Source organism: Ruditapes philippinarum, unplaced genomic scaffold (assembly GCF_026571515.1).
Source record: "Ruditapes philippinarum isolate M1 unplaced genomic scaffold, ASM2657151v2 ctg8760_1_1_1_1, whole genome shotgun sequence".
Lineage (NCBI taxonomy): Eukaryota > Metazoa > Mollusca > Bivalvia > Venerida > Veneridae > Ruditapes > Ruditapes philippinarum.
In genome coordinates this window covers 51,101-72,326 of record NW_026858009.1, presented here as the reverse complement: position 1 = coordinate 72,326, position 21,226 = coordinate 51,101, and the positions used below count along the sequence as shown (strand labels likewise).

General features: G+C 33.0%; 1 protein-coding gene across 1 annotated transcript; it reads right to left on the bottom strand.

Annotated features, from left to right (window-relative positions):
• Positions 1-1,278: 1,278 nt before the first annotated feature.
• On the bottom strand, positions 1,279-7,635 carry LOC132751785 (uncharacterized). Its single transcript, XM_060742024.1, has 2 exons — positions 7,510-7,635; positions 1,279-3,651 (listed from the first exon to the last, which is right to left on the bottom strand). Exon 2 carries the CDS (start codon positions 3,648-3,650, stop codon positions 1,590-1,592), a length of 2,061 nt encoding a protein of 686 aa, XP_060598007.1. The 5' UTR covers position 3,651; positions 7,510-7,635; the 3' UTR covers positions 1,279-1,589.
• Between the last annotated feature and the right edge of the window lie 13,591 nt (positions 7,636-21,226).

Here is a 21,226-nt window from a genome sequence, read left to right as displayed (position 1 = left end):
TATTCCTTGGCAAATAATATATGATAAACAAGATCAACAACGAAAGGCGGCGTTCAATGAACGCAACCCCCATATGACCCAGCAACAAGAACCAATGGCAAGGAGCCCAGGCGGACCCCAAACAAAAACAGGACAGGGCAAAGACAAAGCACGGACAGGTTAATCATTAAATGATAAATAATTTGTAACTGATTAGGAAATCAAAGAAAATAATAATAAGCCCACAAAGGGGAAGGGGACAGGAGACCGGGGGAAGGGGGGGGGGGTAATAAAAAAACTAAAAAAAAACTAGAGGCAATGGGGAAGATACTTACCGTAGACGAGAAAACAACAAGGGACACAAGCAAGAGTGTCACCAAAACAGTATGAAACAACATAGACATACGTCTGAGGAACACAGTGGGGCGCCGCCTTGGAACGGTCAGCAGCATAATAATGACTGCTGGGGAGTTTAAACCGGTTAATGGTGTACCAAACCTCGCTCTTAGCCCCACCATGTTCCTATAAACGAGACAGTGTAAATAAAATGAATCCCCGCCAAGTGAAATTCTAACAGCTGTCAAGGGATACAAAAGGTTAAATAAGTAAAACACTAAAATGATCATGTAGAAAACTTATAAAAGTAAACCAAATGACCACAACAAAAGTACTCAATGTCCTAAAGGAAGACAGAGCAACAAGAAAATCACCTACAAGGGCCCACCGAAACAAGGCAAAAGACGAACATTAAGACAATTCAGTCCCAAAGGGCTTTACGAACTATCCATCATAGAGTCTCCCACTTGGTCCGTCAGCTGCAATCAAAAGAGGAAAGCGTAGTGTCTAACTGTAAAAGGGTTGAACACTAAACATGCAGTATGTCTTAAAATAGTAGGGTCATAACCTCTTTTAATAAAACGTTTAATGATTTTAGTAAAAACAACAGAAAAATTACCATGACCCAAAATCTTACGAAGTTTGTAAATCACATCGCCATAAAAACCAGGCTTGTTAATCCCTTGTCGCAGAAGAGTTTTTAAATCACTATTGAATTTAGAAATTAAATCAAAATTTAGTAAAATATTTCCGTAATTTATGATAGCGGTAGCCCTGTTTTAGAAGCTTGCTGGTAATAAATATTCCGCTCGTTGAAATCCTTTACGTTGCTACAAGCTCTAGCTAATCGAATTAACTGAGAAACATAAACCCCGTAAGATGTTGCATGGGGTACGTCCCCGTCTAAATGTGGATAATTAACTATACAAAAGTCAAAGTCATCTCTTTTATCATAGATTTTTGTGTGAATAGAATTGTTGTTGATAGTAATATGAAGATCCAAAAATGATGTACTAAAATTTCAAGAGTTCGTTTTATTAAGTTGTAGTTCATGTCCATTCTAAAAATTGTCATTTTTGACAAAGCCATTTGATATTTATGTTCCAATTTTTGTGTATGTTTGGGTTGAATTTTTATACTGAAATTGTATTATCCTGATGATGGTTATTGTTTGACTGAAACCTGTCAATAAATGTGTCTAAACATATGCCCGGGTTTTGACGTGTTGTTCTACTTTCTTTTCATATTTAATTTCTGAATTAAAAAGTAGAATCTCAAACCATGTAACACTTGCAGAGAAGCCGGCATAGATGAATTTTTGCAGCGTTGTTTCTTGGCCTTTCTTTCAGAGAATATATGTAGTAATGTAAAGCATCATTTGGTCTGTTCTCTTGTTCCATACATTGCCCTAAAATATTAAGAGTTGTTTCTCTATGTTTAAGGTTTTTCTCTGTAAATGTTGTTCTCATAAGATTATTGAGAGCCTGTTGTTTTTCTTGTTGTCTCTGTAGATGACTATATATCTTATATTGTAGGAAGTATAAGAAAGGGAGAGAATCAACTACTGCCCATTCCATCCATATGTCACTGGGAAGTCTGTGTATCATGTCATTTTTTGTAGATCTGAACACTTCATATTGTAGTTCACGAGGAACGCAGTTGATCTCCAGCCGTAGGAAATGGACGCAAAATGCTACAATATGTTTGATACAGTCGTCATTGTGTTCATTACATACCCTTGCAATGTCTTCAGATATTGTTTCTGGTATCCCTGACACGCAGCTACAGATAGGTATAACATAAAGAGAGTTATATTTTTGTTCCGTTTGTCTCAGAATCTCTTCAGCTTTCTCCATCTCTCCTATACTGTAGAATACTGATGCCAGTTTCAGCCTGCCAGATGAAACATCTGAGTTTACACCATTTGATAGCATATTAAATGCTTCAGGTAATATTTCATTATTTTTGCCAATACTTGATGATGCTAGGGCAGATCCATATGTGGTGTAGATAAAAGGTTCCAGAAACTTGACTTTAGTGTGTAAATCATTATGTCTCTCACCAGTATTATGCATCATATTTGTATATTGTACACTCATTAAAATAACTAAGAGACTTTTGCTTATTGTGAATGCAAAGTTCATGTATAATTCAAGAGAAGTAATTTCAAGCGAAGTAAGAGAACTATACACTTTCTTTGGTACAATGTTTAGTTTAATTTTAAGTCTATATCCTAGATCATCAGTATCAATCCGAAGCAAAGAATGTCTATCATTCTGAATAAAGTCACTTATATTTCCTAAAAGTTCATTTTTTGTCTCAAAACGAAATTGTCCTGCCATCAAGTTGTTTTCAGATATTATGAAATGGGAACAATGTTCATTCTTTACACAATTATGTAATTCCTGTAGGCAGAATATTAAACATGTCAATAAATTGTTATCTACCCATAAACTTGATTCTGTATTTTCTATACAATGAAATAAAACTGTTTTAATCATAAAACTTGATATGTTTATTACCCCCTGAGGAATTAGGAATGATTTAAGAATCATTTTCAGTACAACAAAGCACCTAATTTGTGTTATATTGAAATTGAACATAAGATATCTCTCTGCCAGAGATGTAGATAATCTCCATTCAAGTTCAGGATAAACACTGACTTTACTTCCAACTGGAACAACAAAACACCTTTTTCTGGCTGCGAATCTTCTCATCTCATTTGTTGGCCATCCTCCTGTACCTTGTCTCTCTAACCAAGCTGATGCGGGTTGAGGCCAAGATTTACAGGGATAAGCATGATGCACAGTATCTTCATCACGAGCATTGTGCTGTCCTTGTTTAGTAATGGATGGCCCATGCTGCTTCAAACCAAAAACCTCAAAGGGATTTTGTGTTGTATTTTTACATAATATTTTGCTTCTTTCAGATCTTTGGTGATTATTAGGAATTTCAGTGGCAGGCAAAGGTTCATCAGATCGAAACAAGTGAAGGAAACAATATCCAGGGGTTGTGTTCTCATCCTGTACCATGAGGTAGTTTTTCTTGCCAAGTTCCCACTCTGACAAGTCTTGTATAACATTAACATTATTGTCAAAATTTACCCGATCTATATCTGACTCAAGTCCCATAGTAGTTGTTCCTTCAATTTGACTCCCTAAAATGTAAGAAGTCAAATTTGTACGAGCTGACCTAAACGCAATAGTTTCCATAGTCTCTTCCATCTTCATTAATTTTCTCCTTTTCATCACAATTCGTTTGTTGACACCGAGATCATCTAAAACATCGGATAACATCAGTGATAACTGTTCCCTGTAGTGAGGTGCTGGAAACATTCTGTAATATAACAAATAGGATTTTTTTTAAAAGACAGCCAACAAGTTTCTTTGTTACACATTGCTATTTGTTACTCAATTGTCACTTTTTTTGTTTAAGAACAGAGCAGAACATTAGTGCCAAACTTAACATGGTATTTCAGTTAAATTAGTTATTGTAGATATTGATTATTAATAAATTTAGTATTGAATACAGCTAAATATTTGATAAGCACTGATTCCGAAATATTTGTGTGATGTCTATGATATTATGATATACCGTATGTATGTTTTACTTTGGAAATCATTTACAAAAGTATGTAGAATGTCACCAGTGTACACTTCACCCTGAATGACAGATCCAGTACGAAATAAAAACGATAAAAAAGTCATATTTATTTACATAGGCGATTCCGAATCTAAGAAAACCGTTAATTGTTTTTATTAAAATATGTTACATTTTTACCTACAAAAATTTCGCATTTTTATCAAATGAAAAGAAAAGTAAACATGGCGGTCCTTTAGTGCAAGCAAATGTAAGTTTGAGTCTCTTTTTTGTTTTATTTTTAGCTAATACTTTTTCTTTTTAAAGAAAACAAAATGAGTTATTGTTATTATCATGTTGATTTCCCGTACTTAACCCCTAGCGAATCCTCGGATGGTGCCGTTGACGTCCACAAACATTAACAAAGATCATAACTATTTTAATTCTAGATGTACTTTTTTCATACTAGGCCAGACAAGACCTTCACGTACAGTACATCAGACTAAACTTGTGTTTCAATTATAACTGACATCGACCTTCAAATATGTTGGAATTGGTCACAATGATTGTGTTGATGATTGTAACACAACTCACTCATGTCAAAAAGTCACAGAGCCCAAATATGGAAAAAAGTGTTATTTTAATATTTTTCAGCGCAAAATATCCTGTAAATTTGTCAGTTAAGTTGTTAAAATGATTTCTACCTCAAGTTTGAGTACGCGTCATCTGGGGTCAAAACAAGATGAAAAATCCCATATTCGGAATTTGCTCTGCAGATATGGTTATAAGTTATGATATCAGTCTAAGATTTAGTGTTATAAATATGACGTCTTGCTACTCGGCAAAACGCTTAACCGATATAAACTTCAACAAGCCTGTAACGTCTGATATATTGGACTTTCAAAGATCAAGAAATTATATCTGTTTTTAATCAATAGTTAACAATATTGATTGTTCCATTTAAAGCCTTAATAATCAAGTTAGCAATATGCGGGCCCTCATGGCCCTTTTGTTTAACTAGCCATCCTCTCTTTTGGTTTTGATTTTAAAATAATAAAAGATAATTTGAATGCAAACCCTGAATAAATTACCGATTTTAATACGTTCCGTTATCATATATTCATATTTATATATTAGAATTATGGTGTTTTCGTCGAACTACCGGTTCGGCTAACTTAATTTATGAAGAGGTGCGAAAGTGGTTTCGTCTAACTGATGTTATATAGTTGTTAAAGGTAAAGTAGAGTGTATTCCGTGAGACCGTTCGGACGAACAACGACGTTGAAGGTAAGATCCTGAAACAATTATAATACAATATATTAATATACTAGTAAATGTCTATTTGTTAATTTTGATATATTTTGATATATTTCTAAATAAAAAATAAATTTTTTATGGGTTTTTTTTCCACATATTTTTCATCTAATACGGAAAATGAAATTAAAAGGAAATTATTTTTGAAATCATTGACGTTGTATGTTTACTAAATCAACTTTACATTTATTCCGACATTATTCATTATTCACAAGACTACATCGTAAAAGATACGCCCGTATCCATAGAGCCTTATTCGACTGAGACTGTGCAGCCACATTACCGGAATAGGATGCAACAACATCAACGACTGGATTTATGAGGACAATTTTTAAGTGTTATATATAAAAAGTGATAAATAAAGAATAAAAAAATATTGTTGAATACTACGTAAAAGCCATGGTGTATACACTGTAATACCAGGTACGTATATTAACAATGTACTTATTTTTCACAATACTTTCATAACAAAAAATGTTTAGGCCGTTTTTCAGAAAATGAACATTTTTATAAGAGCTCTTTTCTGGTGCAGTTTGAAAATTATATAATCATAGTTTTATTCAATTTTTAAAAAAAGATAGATAGATAACTTCATTTAAATAAATATTATTTCACAAATTATGGCCAAAAATGACGAAACAATAAAAACTTGTTACTACACGTATATACAATTTCTTTCGTGTGCAGTCGCGATTTGGCTGGTAGTAAAAGTTGCGTTTTTTACTCGTTATGTACAATTCCGGAAATGATTTAGCTTTGTAAATGATAATTACACGGTTAAAAAGATCAAATTCTCAGCTTTCTTTTGAAAGGTATTTTGCGAAATTCAGACCATAAATGACGAAAAAATCTTACATTTGTTCGAAGAGGGAATCATTATTTTTACTGAAGTTTTGACATAATCGGGAGACAAAAAAAAACCCAACTCTGTGTTTAACTCGTCGTAATTTTCTTCATACTAAACGAACTGATTTATAAAATATATATTTGAAAAAATCTATCTTTCAGCTTTCTAGAATATGTTACTTTTAAAAAATCGAACAGAAAATAACATGTTTACGGTAATTTAAATAACCAAGGTCAAATATCATATCGCTTAACACCGCTTATTGATATGTAATCGTCGATAAAAATCAATAACGATCGGCAGCCTGGCGACAGCATAATTTACCGTTTTTGATTTACTGTATAGAGTTGCGGATACCGTTAATATACGTACCTGGTTGTTTATAATAATTACGTACGTGGATTTTTTATGTATATATGCATTGTTAATTCTTTCTCTTTCAAGCTTTATTTTTTTAATATATGTCGATCTTATTCCGATTAAAAGCATTTTTTTCAGCTTTAACTATTTGTATATATAGTTTGACATAGATTATAAAAATAAACTTGTGTGAAATTTAATTTGTGTTGACTCTTTAGTTTTTTTTCAGGTTGTACTTTTAAACGTATATATATTTCTATGATGTTGTTTGTTCACTGAGATCCATTGTGTAACCTGTGTATCGTTTTCTGTTTATCACTGGTATATTGTATCCTCCGTGTTATGTTGTATTTGGTTGGTATTCGCCTAACTGTTGTGTCGTCGTTTGTTTGCCTAACTGTGGTAATGTTTTGTATAGTCTGTTTCGTATGAGAGGTCACTATAAGTTGAAAGGTTGTATGAATGTGTTCACTAATATTTCACGTGCATGACCCTAAAATCCCCGCGAAACATTTTCTTGCTTAAGTAAAATATTTCCCTTCGCCAGTTCCACATTTTACGAGTAACTGATAACTTACTTTACAGTATAGTTGTTGATAGTAGTAGTTACTTATTATAGTAAACTTGAACATCATTTATGGACAGTTCTTGTATGCTGATCCTGGTAAGAATTTATATATTTCTAATGTCATATTTATTCTTTTCCATTGATGAATTGGATGAAATGTGTAATTTTATTATTTTGTAAATCAATTATTTGTAATTCGTTTGTATTTTGTTTGTAGGCTCGTTTTTGTATGTCTGACAATAAAATGATGAAATAGAAGCAAGTCTTCAATCATTTATCCCCGGTTACAATTGGTTATTATTTTATGTAAATATCATTATTGTACTAAAGAAAAGAATAAATAATATGTTTAAATTTTCAATATCTTGTCTTTAATTGCATGAAAATAGCTATTGTTCACTATATATATTAAGTTAGCCGAAACCACTACCTGTTTTACTATATAAGATCAGTTTGCCGAACCGGTAGATCGACGAAACCACTCCCACATAGGTGTGAAACATTATAAGAAAAAAAGTTAACTTACTTTTTATGTTTGATTCTAAATGATGCGATGAAAATAATATGTTTTCTTTCTGTGTGCAGTTTTGCTATTTTCAGTGATTTACTTCCTCTTTTGGTTTTGAATAGAAGGGAAATAAGTCACTTCCTCTTCCTGGTCAATCGCAGCTACTCGGCCCTTTCCGTCAGTCTTCGGATAAGGACCGAATACACAGAACGGATGAATAGTAATTCAAGTTCATTTCCAATATATGTTGTAAAAGTCCACCTAAAATAAGTGAAAAAGCAAACAATACATTATTTTGTTTTATTATTATAATGGTTGTAGAAACTGAAATTACAAAAAACCAACCTGTTTAGGAGGCAGTACACAGTTTCGGCCGTTTAGTTTCGAATTGGCCAGGGTCAAATTTACAAATAAGAGACAGTTTTGAAATTGAAGTTGATATTTTAGGTTCTAAATATTTATAGTTACTACATTTCAAGTTTCAGTGACTAGTATTGTGTTTCAGTTATTTAGTAAAATTGAATTTAATGGCGTTGACCCTTGCATTTGGAGATAGTACCTGCCGGATGTGAATGTGTAGTTTTTGGAGCTAGCCGGTGAATCAGCTCTTCAATTTACAGGGTATGCAGAAGACTTAGAATAGTGAAAAAAGTAGGTGGATAGCACCCCGTTTGGATGTTATTTTCAGATTCTGCATTGTTTAAGAAGGAAAAAAACACTATAGCTTGTGATTTAATCTTTTGACGTTAATATATTGTTGTATTTTGCGAAAAGGGGTAATCCGCTTATTTTGTCGTTGATTCTCGCGACTAAAACAATGAAAAACACAGGGCTATGTGCCAGAAAACTAGAAGGTGGACATGTATTTTTATTTGTTTGCTGTGAGATAAATATGTATATGTTAAATATGAAATGCATTTATTTCAGGTGTGTGATTACAGACTTGTGTGTGAGGTTTTGATTGTGGCGCAGTCAGTTGTTTGCCGAGAAGCCTTAAAAACTGTGTATTACCCCCTTACATTTAGTCGGATTTGTTCAAAATTGAGCATCAGTGGGCATATTTAAATAAAAAATTGTTGTCAGACATATTTTCAAGTACATGTATTAGAGTACCGGAACAGACATAAGATGTCAAATATATACATTCGTTTTACATTATCTCATCTGAAACCACGTGGTAGAACTACTTTCAAGGGATCGATTGAGAGTACAGTTTGCATATTTAGCCCCGCCTATAAATTAAGCACGAATTTCTGATATAGCGTTATCATCCTGATTAAAATAGACTTAATCTATGGAAATCATCAGCGTCACTTTGAAATAATGCATATGCATAATCCTCCTAATAAGTATATGCATATGTCTAAAAAATGGAAACAGGCTTTAAACTTCAGGACATACAATTGTACAATAATGGTTTTTCATTCATATGCCTTATAATTGAATCAGCATATGAACCTATGTTAGGATATCAAGTAAGATGATTATAGGATCATCTGAATGCACATGTACACAATGTATACTTATGTTCATTAAAGATATATGAGGAATCACATTAAAAGAGGACTAAGAGATCATCTACATGAACATATACTCTAGTTTTGATAGAAGATGCATCTGTAAGATGAGCAGGGAATCATCTAGATGTAATATACATTAGTAGTGATGGAATATATATGAAGAAGGGTCATCTGGTCTTTAAGGTGTATAAACACTGTAGTTCTTAAAGAACATATATGAGGGAAATGCATATAAACATTTTTATATTGAACAGATATAAGGGTATCTCGTAAGATGACCAGGGGATTACCTAGATGTACATATACTATAGTTTTCATGGAACAGAAATAAGGGGATCACGTAAGATTACAAGATCATCTAGATGTACATAAACTCTTTTTCATTATATAACAGATATAAGGGGATCACATAAAATGACCAGGGGATCATCTAGATGTGTATATACTATAGTTTTCATTGAACAGAAATAAAGGGATCACGTAAGTAAAGATGACCAGGTGACATCTATATGTATATACTCTTTCATTCTGGAACATATATGAGGGGATCAAATAAATGACATCTATATATACATAAACTCTTTTTTATTATGGAACAGATATAAGGGGATCACGTAAGAATACAAGGGGAATATCTAGATGTATATATACTATAGTATTAATTGAAAAGAAATAAGGGGATCACGTAAAATAACCAGGTGCTCATCTAGATGTACATATAATATTTCTTATTATGGAACAAATACATTGTTTAAGGGGGTCACGTAAGATGACAAGGGTATCATCTAGATGTACATATACTACAGTATTCATTGAACAGAAATAAGGGGATCACGTAAGATGACCATGGGATCATCTTGATGTACATATTCTATAGTATTCATTGAACAGAAATAAGGGGATCAGGTAAGATGACAATGGTATCATCTAGATGTACATATACTATAGTATTCATTGAACAGAAATAAGGGGATCATTTAAGATGACAAGGGTATCATCTAGATGTACATATACTATAATATTCATTGAACAGAAATAAAAGGATCACGTAAGATGACCGGGGGATCATCTAGATGTACATATACTATAGCATTCATTGAACAGAAATAAAGGGATCACGTAAGATGACCAGCAGATCATCTAGATGAACACATACTTTAGTTTTCATTAAACAGAAAGAAATAATGAGATCAGGTAAGACGACCAGGGGATCATCTATGTGTACATACTCTTTTTCATAAGGGAACAGATATAAGGGGATAATGTAGTAGATGTACATAGTCTATTTCTTATTATGGGACAGATACATTTAATAAGGGATCGTGTAAGATGACAAGGGTATCATTTAGATGTACATATACTATAGTATTCATTAAACAGAAATAAGGGGGTCACGTAAGATGACCAGCGGATCATCTAAATAAACATATACTTTAGTTTTCATTAAAGAGAAAGAAATAAGGGGATCAGGTAAGATAACCAGGTGATCATCTAGATGTACATATACTATTTCTTATTATGGAACAGATACATTTAATAATGGGATTACGTAAGATGACAAGGGGATCATCTTTAAGTACATACTCTTTTTCATTATGGAACATATATGAGGGGATCGCGTAGATGTACACTATACTTTTCATTGAACAGAAATAAGGTGATCACGTAAGATAACCTGGTGATCATCTAGATGTATATATACTATTTCTTATTATGGTACAGATACATTTAATAAGGGGATTACGTAAGATGACAAGGGGTTCATCTAGATGTACATATACTATAGTATTCATTGAACAGAAATAAGGGGATCACGTAAGATGACCAGGGGATCATCTAGATGTACATATTCTATAGTATTCATTGAACAGAAAAAAGGGGATCACATAAGATGACCAGCGGATCATCTAAATGAACACATAGTATAGTTTTCATTAAACAGAAAGAAATAAGGAGATCAGGAAAGACGACCAGGGGATCATCTATGTGAACATACTCTTTCATTATGGAACAGATATGAGGGGATCGCGTAAAAGGATCAGGTGATCATCTTGATGTACATAATTATACTATAGCTTTCATTGAACAGAAGTAAAGGGATCACGTCAGATAACCAGGTGATCATCTAGATGTATATATACTTTTGCGTCCGTGGCCGAGTGGTTAAGGTCGTTGACTTCAAACCACTTGCCCCTCACCGCTTTGGGTTCGAATCCCGACAGGGACTTTGGATTCTTTAATGCGAGGAAGCTATCCAGCTAGCTTACGGAACGTCGGTGGTTCTACTCAGGTGCCCGTTCGTGCCTGGAATAATGCACGGAAGGGCACTTGAGGTCTCCCTCCACTAGTAAAGCTGGAACGTCGCGATAATCTTACGTAATCCACTTATTTCTGTTCAATGAAAACTATAGTATATGTACATCTAGATGATCCCCTGGATATTTTACATAATCCCCTCATATCTGTTCCAAAATGAAAAAGGGTTTATGTACATCTACATGATCCCCTTGTAATCTTACGTGATCCCCTTATTTCTGTTCAATAAAAACTATAATATATGTACAGCTAGATGATCCCCTGATCATTTTACCTGATCCCCGCATATCTGTTTCATAATTAAAAAGTGTATATGTACATATAGATGATCGCTAGTAATCTTACGAGATCCTCTTATTTCTGTTCAATATAAATTATAGTAGATGTACATCTAGATGACCCCATGGTCATTTTACGTGATCTTTTCATTTATCTGTTCATTAATGAAAAAGAGTTTATATACATCTCGATGATCTTACGTGATTCCCTTATATCTGTTCAATGAAAACTATAGTATATGTAAATCAAGAAGATCCCCTGGTCATTTTACGTGATCCCCAAGCTTATATCTGTTCCATAATAAAAAAAGAGTGTATGTACATATAGATGATGCCCTGGTCATCTTACATGATCCCTTATTTTGGTTCAATGAAAATCATAGTATATGTTCATCTAGATGGCCCCTTGTCATTTTACGTGACACCCTCATAATTGTTCCATAATGAAAAAGAGTTTTTGTTTATCTAGGTGATCACATCTTACGCGATTCCCTTATCTCTGTTCAATGAAGACTATAGATATGTACATCTAGATGGTCCTCTGGTTATCTTACGTGATCCCCTAGTTTATACCTGTTCCATAATAAAAGAAGAGTATTTGTACATGTAGATGATCCTTTTGTCATTTTAGCTTATCCCCTCATATATGTTATTTAAGAACAACACTGTTTATACATGTACATCTAAAACACCAGGTCATCCTTCATTTATGGTCAATACAACTAGTGTACATACGTACATCTAGATGATTCCTGCTCATCTTACATTAACTTCTCATACATCTTCTATCTCAACTAGTATATATATGTACATGATACCTTGGTCCTCTTATAATGTTTCCTCCTATACCTCTAATGAACATAACTATACATTGTATGTACATTCAGATGATACTTTAGTGATCTTACTTGATATCCTAACGCAGGTTCAAATGCTGATTAAATTATTAGGCATTTGAATGAAAAACTATTATTGTACAATTGTATGTCCTGAAGACTTTAAAGCCTGTTTCCATTTTTTAGACATGTAATTCACGCATATATATTATTTGGAGGATTAATCATATGCACAATTTTACAGTGACACTGATCATTTCCATAGATTTATAGTCTATTCTAATAAGGATGATAACGCTTTATCAGAAATTCGTGCTTTAAGAGAAGTAGGGGCCAAATAACTGTAAACAGAGCAAAAGAGAACAATAGAGTTCATTCCATAACAATAGAATAAGAGGTCATGGCCCTCTATATAGAAAAGGAAAATAACAAAAGAAATGGCCCCTTACTCCACTTAAATGGCATGTCCGTCCGTCTCACATTTTTGTCCAGAGCATATCTCAAAAAGTATTTGAGGTTTCATCTTGAAACCTCATAGGTGGATAGATCATATTGAGGAGTGCAGTGCACAATAATGATAACTCTACCATGCATATCTTTTCAGTTATTGCCCTTTGTTATTTTTCAAACTTATTTTTTGTCCAGGGCATAACTCAAAAAGCCTTTGGGATAGCAACATGAAACATCATAGGTGGATAAATCTCACTCAGGAGGTGTGCATTAAACAAGTTGAGTCAATTACATTGTGCGAGTGCATTGCATTACATTACACAATTTGCAACAATCTTCAGTCACAATAATAGTTATGATTATTATATTAAGAGAAAATTCAAGTGTTATGTAAAAGAAAGAGCATCGAAACACGAGGCTATCTGATTTGTACAAGGGGGCGTAGCCCCCGAGTATAAATCAGATTGCCGAGTGTTTTGATGTTCTTTCTCTTTTGTATCATAGTCAAACAAAAAAACACGTTCCCTGATACCACAATATGAAACCCACAAAAAAGTAACCAATGAACGAGCATCTGAATATGATATTTCCATCGCTATCCCTTTCACTGTCGTCACAATATGTAAAACCCCGGACAAAATGAACCAATCAATGGGCATGCTCTGGAGTGCGGGTAACTAATACCTGCACTCCAGTGCATGTATATGTATACGATTTAACTCTGTCACATTTTCAACAGAAAGGTCCCCAAACTATGATACAATTTACAAGTATTGTTCTAATTTTTTGCAGGTGAAAATACATCCATCATCTGTGAACTTTCAAGTGAGATTTTACGAGATTCCATATTTGGTGTATCAACTACAAGGGTGAGAAATAAATTTTATTTAGAAACATTGAAATTACATTTAACACTGCTGTAATATAACATTATATTTATGTTTCTAAAATAATTGTAATTGTGGAAAATCAATATTTAATTTGTTTCAATTTTTAGCTCGACTATACGAAGTATATAGAGACCTGTCCTTCTTCGGCGTCTGCGTCCGCTTCCAGATTTCAGATTAAAATTTCGATGCAGTAAAATATTTTTCACTATAACTTTTTCATTTCTTAGGGTATCAACTTCAAACTTCAAACATATGTTCTTATCATTAACCACATCTTATGTGACAAGGTTCATAACTCCAGCACCAATATTTTTAGATATATCTCCCCTTGAACTTAGAATTGTCCTCAACAAATACTATTTTAACTGTTACTTCTTTATTTCTTAACGGATCATATTCATAATTCAAGTACATGTATATGTTCCTTATCATCAACCACATCGTATGTGACAAGGTTCATAACTCTAGCACCAATATTTCTAGATTAATTTCCCCCATGAACTTAGAATTTTCCTTAAAAAATACTGCTTTTTATTGTTACTTCTTTATTTCTTAAAGGGAAAGGATCAACTTCATACTTTAAATATATGTTCCTTATCATCAACATCTCATCCACATCTTATGTGACAAGGTTCATAACTCTAGCACCAATATTTTCAGATTTATCTCCCCTTGAACTTAGAACTTTCCTTTAAAAATACTATTGTTTACTGTTTTTACATTTATTTCTTAAGGAATCAACTTCAGACTTCATATATATGTTCTTTATCATTGACCATATGTTATATGACAAGGTTCAGAACTCTAGCATCAATATTACAAAAATAAACTTAGATTTGTTTTTACTTCGAAATTGTAGTTTTTACTAAAACGTCTTTAGTTTTAAAAGTATCTACATCAAACTTCAAATACCTATACCTTTTCATCAATTACATCTTATGTGACAAGGTTCATAACTCTTGAAGCAATATTTTTAGATTTATCTCCCCTTGAACTTAGGATTTTCTTTAAGAAATATTATAACTTCTTGACTTTTTAAGGTATCTACTTCAAACTTCAAATATATATTTCTTATTATTACACACATGTTACGTAATACGGTTCATAACTCTAGAATTCTATTTCTAGAATTATTCCCCCTTGAACTTGGAATTTTTGTTAACAAATTTTCTTTTTACTATAACTTAATACATAATTATACATAATTGATTTTTCTTTCATAGTTTTGTCTGCCTTACTGCGTCCAGTATTTTTTAGTCGCGCTTCGCTGTCTCCTGTGACAGCTCTTGTTATTTGTATTCTCATTGACATATAAATATTAATATTCACCATCATGTATAATGATGTTTATTCATATGCGCTACCTCATATTCGGATCTGTAATACAATTTCAATTACTTTTTTTAAGGATGGCAACGAGTAACCGAGTAACTGGTTAACTGCATACTTGATCCGACGTCCGGATATTGGTTAACAGAGTCGATATTCGATTACTTTGAAAAATATATAATTTGTACTCTTTTTGTGACTTAGAAGGATAAATGTATCCAAATAGTTAAGTAATTTGGAGATTTACATGTATCTTCATATATACCTGTTAAATGCAATCAAAACATCCTTGCAGAGGTGCAAAACGATATCGTTAATTTAAAGAGTGGATCAACAGTTTAACATGCGCATAAGATTCAACACCTGTGTAGCCTACGCCATTCTGCCTCTTATGATATTTAATTACCTTAAATTGTGCAATAACTAAAACATTGCAGACTGTGTTGATATTGTGTGATAAAACCTTGAAGATCATTTGAAATCATCTGAGTAACTGAGTACTCGTTCGGAAAAAAAGACTCAAGTAACAGTTTTGGTATTCGTCGCCATCCCTACTTTTTTACACAGGAATAAAATAATATTGAGGGAAATTTGATTTCTTGTAACAAATTGCATTTCAGATTTATATCGGGGACAGTACTATGGTATCTGTGTACCTCCTGTTATTGTTTAGGGGTGGATCTATCTAGGGGGAACTTTTATACTTTCTGTAGATGATGGCTGGATTAAGTTTATGGCACAATCTCACCAAGTAAGCTGTTATAATGGTTAAAATTTATGTCTCATGTTTATGGAACAATCTCTTTAAACTGTTTGGATTTTACTAGAGACTTGCAGATCTAAAATTTACAAGTTCCTATCTTTTACATTGTCTAAGGGAAGTTGAGGTGTTTGGTTACAAAAGACTGGTACAAAATGATGAAAAAAAATTATATAAGAAGAGACTAGTGTACGTGGGTTGTCCAAAAAATTCGTGCACTGCAGTAATTGTCGTGAGAGTTATTAATAAAACAAATGAATAATATATCACTTGAAGGGGAAATCTGTCTCAAATAACAAAACAATAGAAGAAGCCGAGTAACCGGCATGTCGTGTAAAAGAATGGTCATTAAGTTACCTAAGTAACGTAATACATGCGCACGGCAAAAATCGGGTTAGTTCATTTCTGTAATTGTATTCATTGTTTGTTGCTTGTAAAGTGACATTTGCTTTTTATGTTATAATTTGTTTTACTGTCAAAAGAGGAATGATTGATGCAAAGTAATTTGTAGTTTTTATTGTTCTTATGCAACGGCCATGTAACATATCCCACCAGTGAACGAATATATTGGACAACCCTCGTCACATAGTCCGGCATTACGGACGGACGTCTGCCTGACGCGTTGTCATCGTCTACCGACTCTTGCCCTTCTACAGAGCGTTTGTGCCATTTAAAAATCAGCCTTCGTGACACTGAACTTGTCCCCGTTTGCACTTTTAAGATCTTTGAAGGTATCTGTTTGTGTTTTACCAATATTTGCACAAAATGTAATGAATAACCGTATTTCCAGACGTTTAGCGACTAAAATTTTCACGTAATTACAATATTGAAGACCTCGCACAAATGTTTGTTTACGGCCGTTACAATAGGGCAAACGACGTCATATTTTATAGTGACGTTAGGAATACGTACACATACTTTTCCCTGAATTTTAACGTTTATATGTAGCGTTTAAAGAATACCGTGATGCATCAAAGTAATGAACTTAACCCATTTTTTTTGTCGTGCGCCGGTATTACGTTACCAAGGTAACTGTATGACGATTCGCTTTCACGACATGCCGGTTACACGTTTTTATCTTTTGTTTTCTCATTTGAGACAGATCTCCCCTTCAAGTGATATATAATTAATGTTTTTCTATCAAGAACTCTAACGACAATAACTGCAGTCCACAATTTTTTTGGACAGCCCTCGTATTTATATACCTTTCACAACATTTCCTCATATATTTTCAGATAGCTGAGTTAGTGAGAGAGTTGAGACTGGAACTGGATCTTTTGTTAGAAGATAAAATTAAGACTCCACACATGGACCTGTGTACCTGCCCCAGGGGCAGTAAAATTATAGACACTATAGTTAAACTTATTACTACCAAATAGGTGCTAAATAAAATAAATATATAATGGTGACAAATCTTTCATGAGTTTGTTTTGATATTTTCATGTGCAGATAAAAAGCAGTTATTAGGCCAAAATATGACTTGGCCAAAATGAAAAATCAACATTTTGGACTACTTGGCGAGGTTAAATATATATTTTCTACTCTCTGCTTTTATATTTTTTTCAATTTGCAAAACAAAGTGAAATTTATTCCTTTTCAAAATTTCTGATTTTACCGTATCCAGAGAAAATATAATAAAAAAACAAGAACCGGTTGAACCGGATGATGCTCCCCGAGAAGGTTTTGGACACAGGAAAGTATAAAAAAATAACAAGGGCAAAAACTCCAAAATTAGGCAAGGTTAAGGCCAGTTACGAAAACACAAGAGAATTCTGCTAATTTGACCTTAACAGTTAAAGTCAATTTAAGGTTAAGGTGTTTAATAGCAAGTCTTCTTTTGTCCAAGTTTAAACCAAACCCGTACATAAATAACAAAATCATGACAAAGTAACCAAAATGTAATTATATGACATTTACGGTTAAAGTCATTTCAAGTTTAAGTTCAAGGTTAGTTCAACCTTTCAGAATGTCTTGTCAAAAATGTTGCTTGTTGAAGTATGAAAATAATCCATTCATTAATTATCAAGTTACAGTCAATTATAGAAAAAAGTATGAAATTAAATCATTTCACCTTCAATGTCATTAAGAGCCAAAGTCAATTTGTGTTTGATATACATGAAGGATGTTTTTTTTATAATACAAAGTCAATCCATTCAATAATGACAAAGTTATAGCAAGTAACAGCAAAATTTAAAAAAAAAATACAATAATTTGATCCTAAAAGTAAATGTCATTTATGAGTGAAGGTTAAAAGTCTGTCTGGTTTATTTAAAGGTCTATCCTAAAAAATTATCATGTTAAAGTTTGAAGACAATCCTTTCAAAAATGATATCCATTTGTAGCAAAAAGACAAGCAAAATTTAGACATTAAACATTAGTAAATGTCATTTCTGAATTATTTTGAGTTATTGTTGCTAAGTATGAAGGCAATACACAAAAAACTTAAAAAGTTATGATCAAAATAGCAACGCAAACGGCAACGCTGCCATGACTGTAACAATACGTCTATTTTTTGGAAAAATCACTAACATATACCCTTGCATTTTAAACAAAGTCTTATTTCCAAAATTGCTAAAATATCAATCAGGTCCTTTGTAATTTGCATTATTCCAAGCTTGCTGACCTAAATGGCTTACATTTTAAATTTTACAACTGTATAAATGGACAGGTCCATCAATACAGTAAAAATCCAAAAATCAAAGCATCCATCATTTTATTTTAAAATCACATGAAAATATCAGAATAGATAGATAATGTACTAAAATTTAGGATTTTTATTTTAAAAACATTCCAATATCTTTCTTAACAGGTTCTGCATATATAATTTTAAAAACTGTTTCTCCCCTGAACATGATGGCCCTAATATCGCTCACCTGAATATTAATACTTTCCATGACAAACAACAAGTAATATTTCAAACTATAAACAAAAGCAGATATAAAATCTAAATCTTAAACTGACATCACAAAGTTCATATTTGTATCTGAAATAGTGCACAATCATGTCAAAACATTACTGGTTGCTTTTGATAAGGGAAAACAACAGTTCCATAAGAAGTCACTGGTTTCTGTATCCATGGAAGTCAGTGTCTGCTATAAAATTATATGGTAGATAAGCTATGGAAGTCGATGGCTGCTATGAGATTCTATGAAAAGTAAACTTGAGCATCTGTAGACTTAGAGATTTTTTAAAAATGTTTACCATATGCATACGAAAAAGAAAATCTGCAATTCCGGGGCAGGGCCAATTATGACCTGCGGGCTATTATTTGAAAAAGAAAATGTAGAGGTCCTCAGGAGAGGTTATATTAGAATCAGATTTATGGTTTTAAACCATAAAAATTGTGTTACAGTTTTTAACATAGTACATAAATGGAGTTGCATTTACAGAAGTAACACAATGCAAATAAACAACCGACAGATAGCTAGGGCTTATTAGCAATGAATGTGGTCAAGATATGTATCGCTCACGTAACCCATCATTTCATTAAAGGTCAAGCGATATCAAACATATATTGATAGACTGATTTTAAAATTTAATTCAGCATCAAAAATTACACCCCTTGCCTTATTTTCAATTATGTATGTCACAAAACAAGAAAGTAGATCCAATGATATCAAAAATATCAAAAGTAGGTCAGATAATAACAAAATTCCGCTTGACATCAGAAATTACACCATTGGTCCATATTCCATGTCTGTACATGAAAAAGGCAAGACAGTAGGCCAAGCGATATAAAAAATATCAAAGGTAGGTCAGGCGATATCAAAATTCGATTCGGCATTCAGAAATTACACCCCTGGTCCAAATTCTAAAATTTGTACATAAAAAGAAAAAATGGTAAAAAGTTTTTCATTAATATCAGAAAATACGTCAGTTGGATATCAAAATTCAATTCACATTGTCTTGTCCAAATTTCTCAAGTCCGTACATAAAACAGTCGGTGAAAAGGTTAACAGATATCAAAGACATGTAAACTCTCTACGTTAAGTTAACCCTAAAACAATTTATATTGGTCCTTTTCTATTATATTGTTGTCCATTTCATCAGGAAAAAACAACAATATTAACAGATATTTTAAGGTGTGTTGTAGTTAACGAAATCGAAAAATTCTTGGGTAGCTGGAAGTATTTAAAAATTGTTTTACTTGACGAAAAACAATGACAGGCATATTGTTTTTTAAATCTTTTATCTTAAAAATAACGAAGTTGACGGTTGTAATTGAGTTTTAAATTCCTTAGATATACATAAACATTTTATATATTATTTTCAGGATGGACCGCCACTACATTTGTTAAACTTGTGGTAATGAGTAAAAAAGTCCAATCAGAGTTATCGGTGCATGGAGGCGAAACCACACTTGGAAATGCCCCTGCAAGTGCTTAAGGGAAACTGTTTTTTACAGAACACCAAACATAACCCGGGCACATATATTTACAATTATTTTATTTGTTTGGATATTAAGACATATAATGAAATGGATGTCGTAAAGCGTATTGCTGTCTTGCATGATTATAGGTCGTCAACAATAAGGTAAAAGGCATAAAATAGTTTCGACAAAATGACAGAATAGAATAGACTTGTTTTGTCTTATAAGATAGCAATTAAATACATGATGATAAACTTAAAAAATGATTCTAAAACAAAGTCTACAATACTATGATAAAAGTGTGGTTATATATTTTTTGATGTTGCATGTGCGTCGACTTTAATGGAAGCAGACTCGCCGATTGGAGCGCCGAACATGTGGGTTCACCAGAAAGTACATGCGGTCAAGCTGCATACACAGTGTGACACTTTTGACATGAGCATTTGCAGGAATGGGGCAACAATTTGAAGACTACCGGCTATGAACAGAGGGGATAAATAACTACATGGTCTATGCATGAACCTTTTCCCAAAAGGACAGGTGTAGTTTTTCACCCCTTTGTGTATAATCACGTGATCTCAAATTGTGTTCTTCCCATGACCCATGTAAATCCTGGTGGAACCATTCAAGTTCAGCCTCAATGGTAATCTACTTCGCAATTGCAGACTTACTCTTTTCTCTCTGCGTTTAATTACACCTGCAAAACATTAATAAACTTCATGATATAAAACCATTCTTTGATGATGATTCAGCCACTCTGTCTTTGTCAAAACGCCAGATGATTCAAACAGTTCTTCCTTCGATGGGCCGAATTGACACACTAAAGTTACCATTCTTATCTCCACTCACGAAATGACAATGCCCCTTTCTGTGTAGGTTGTAATGAAAATTTTACTGTCAAGCCATTTTCTTCTGGAAAGTCATGATTTTTCACGAGACCCGTAACAGATTTATAATGTTAAACTCACTCAAAGACTCTTTTAATAC

Bases quoted from the DNA above. Each gene is read 5' to 3' on its own strand.
- LOC132751785 (XM_060742024.1), bottom strand. From the start codon at position 3,650: ATGTTTCCAGCACCTCACTACAGGGAACAGTTATCACTGATGTTATCC.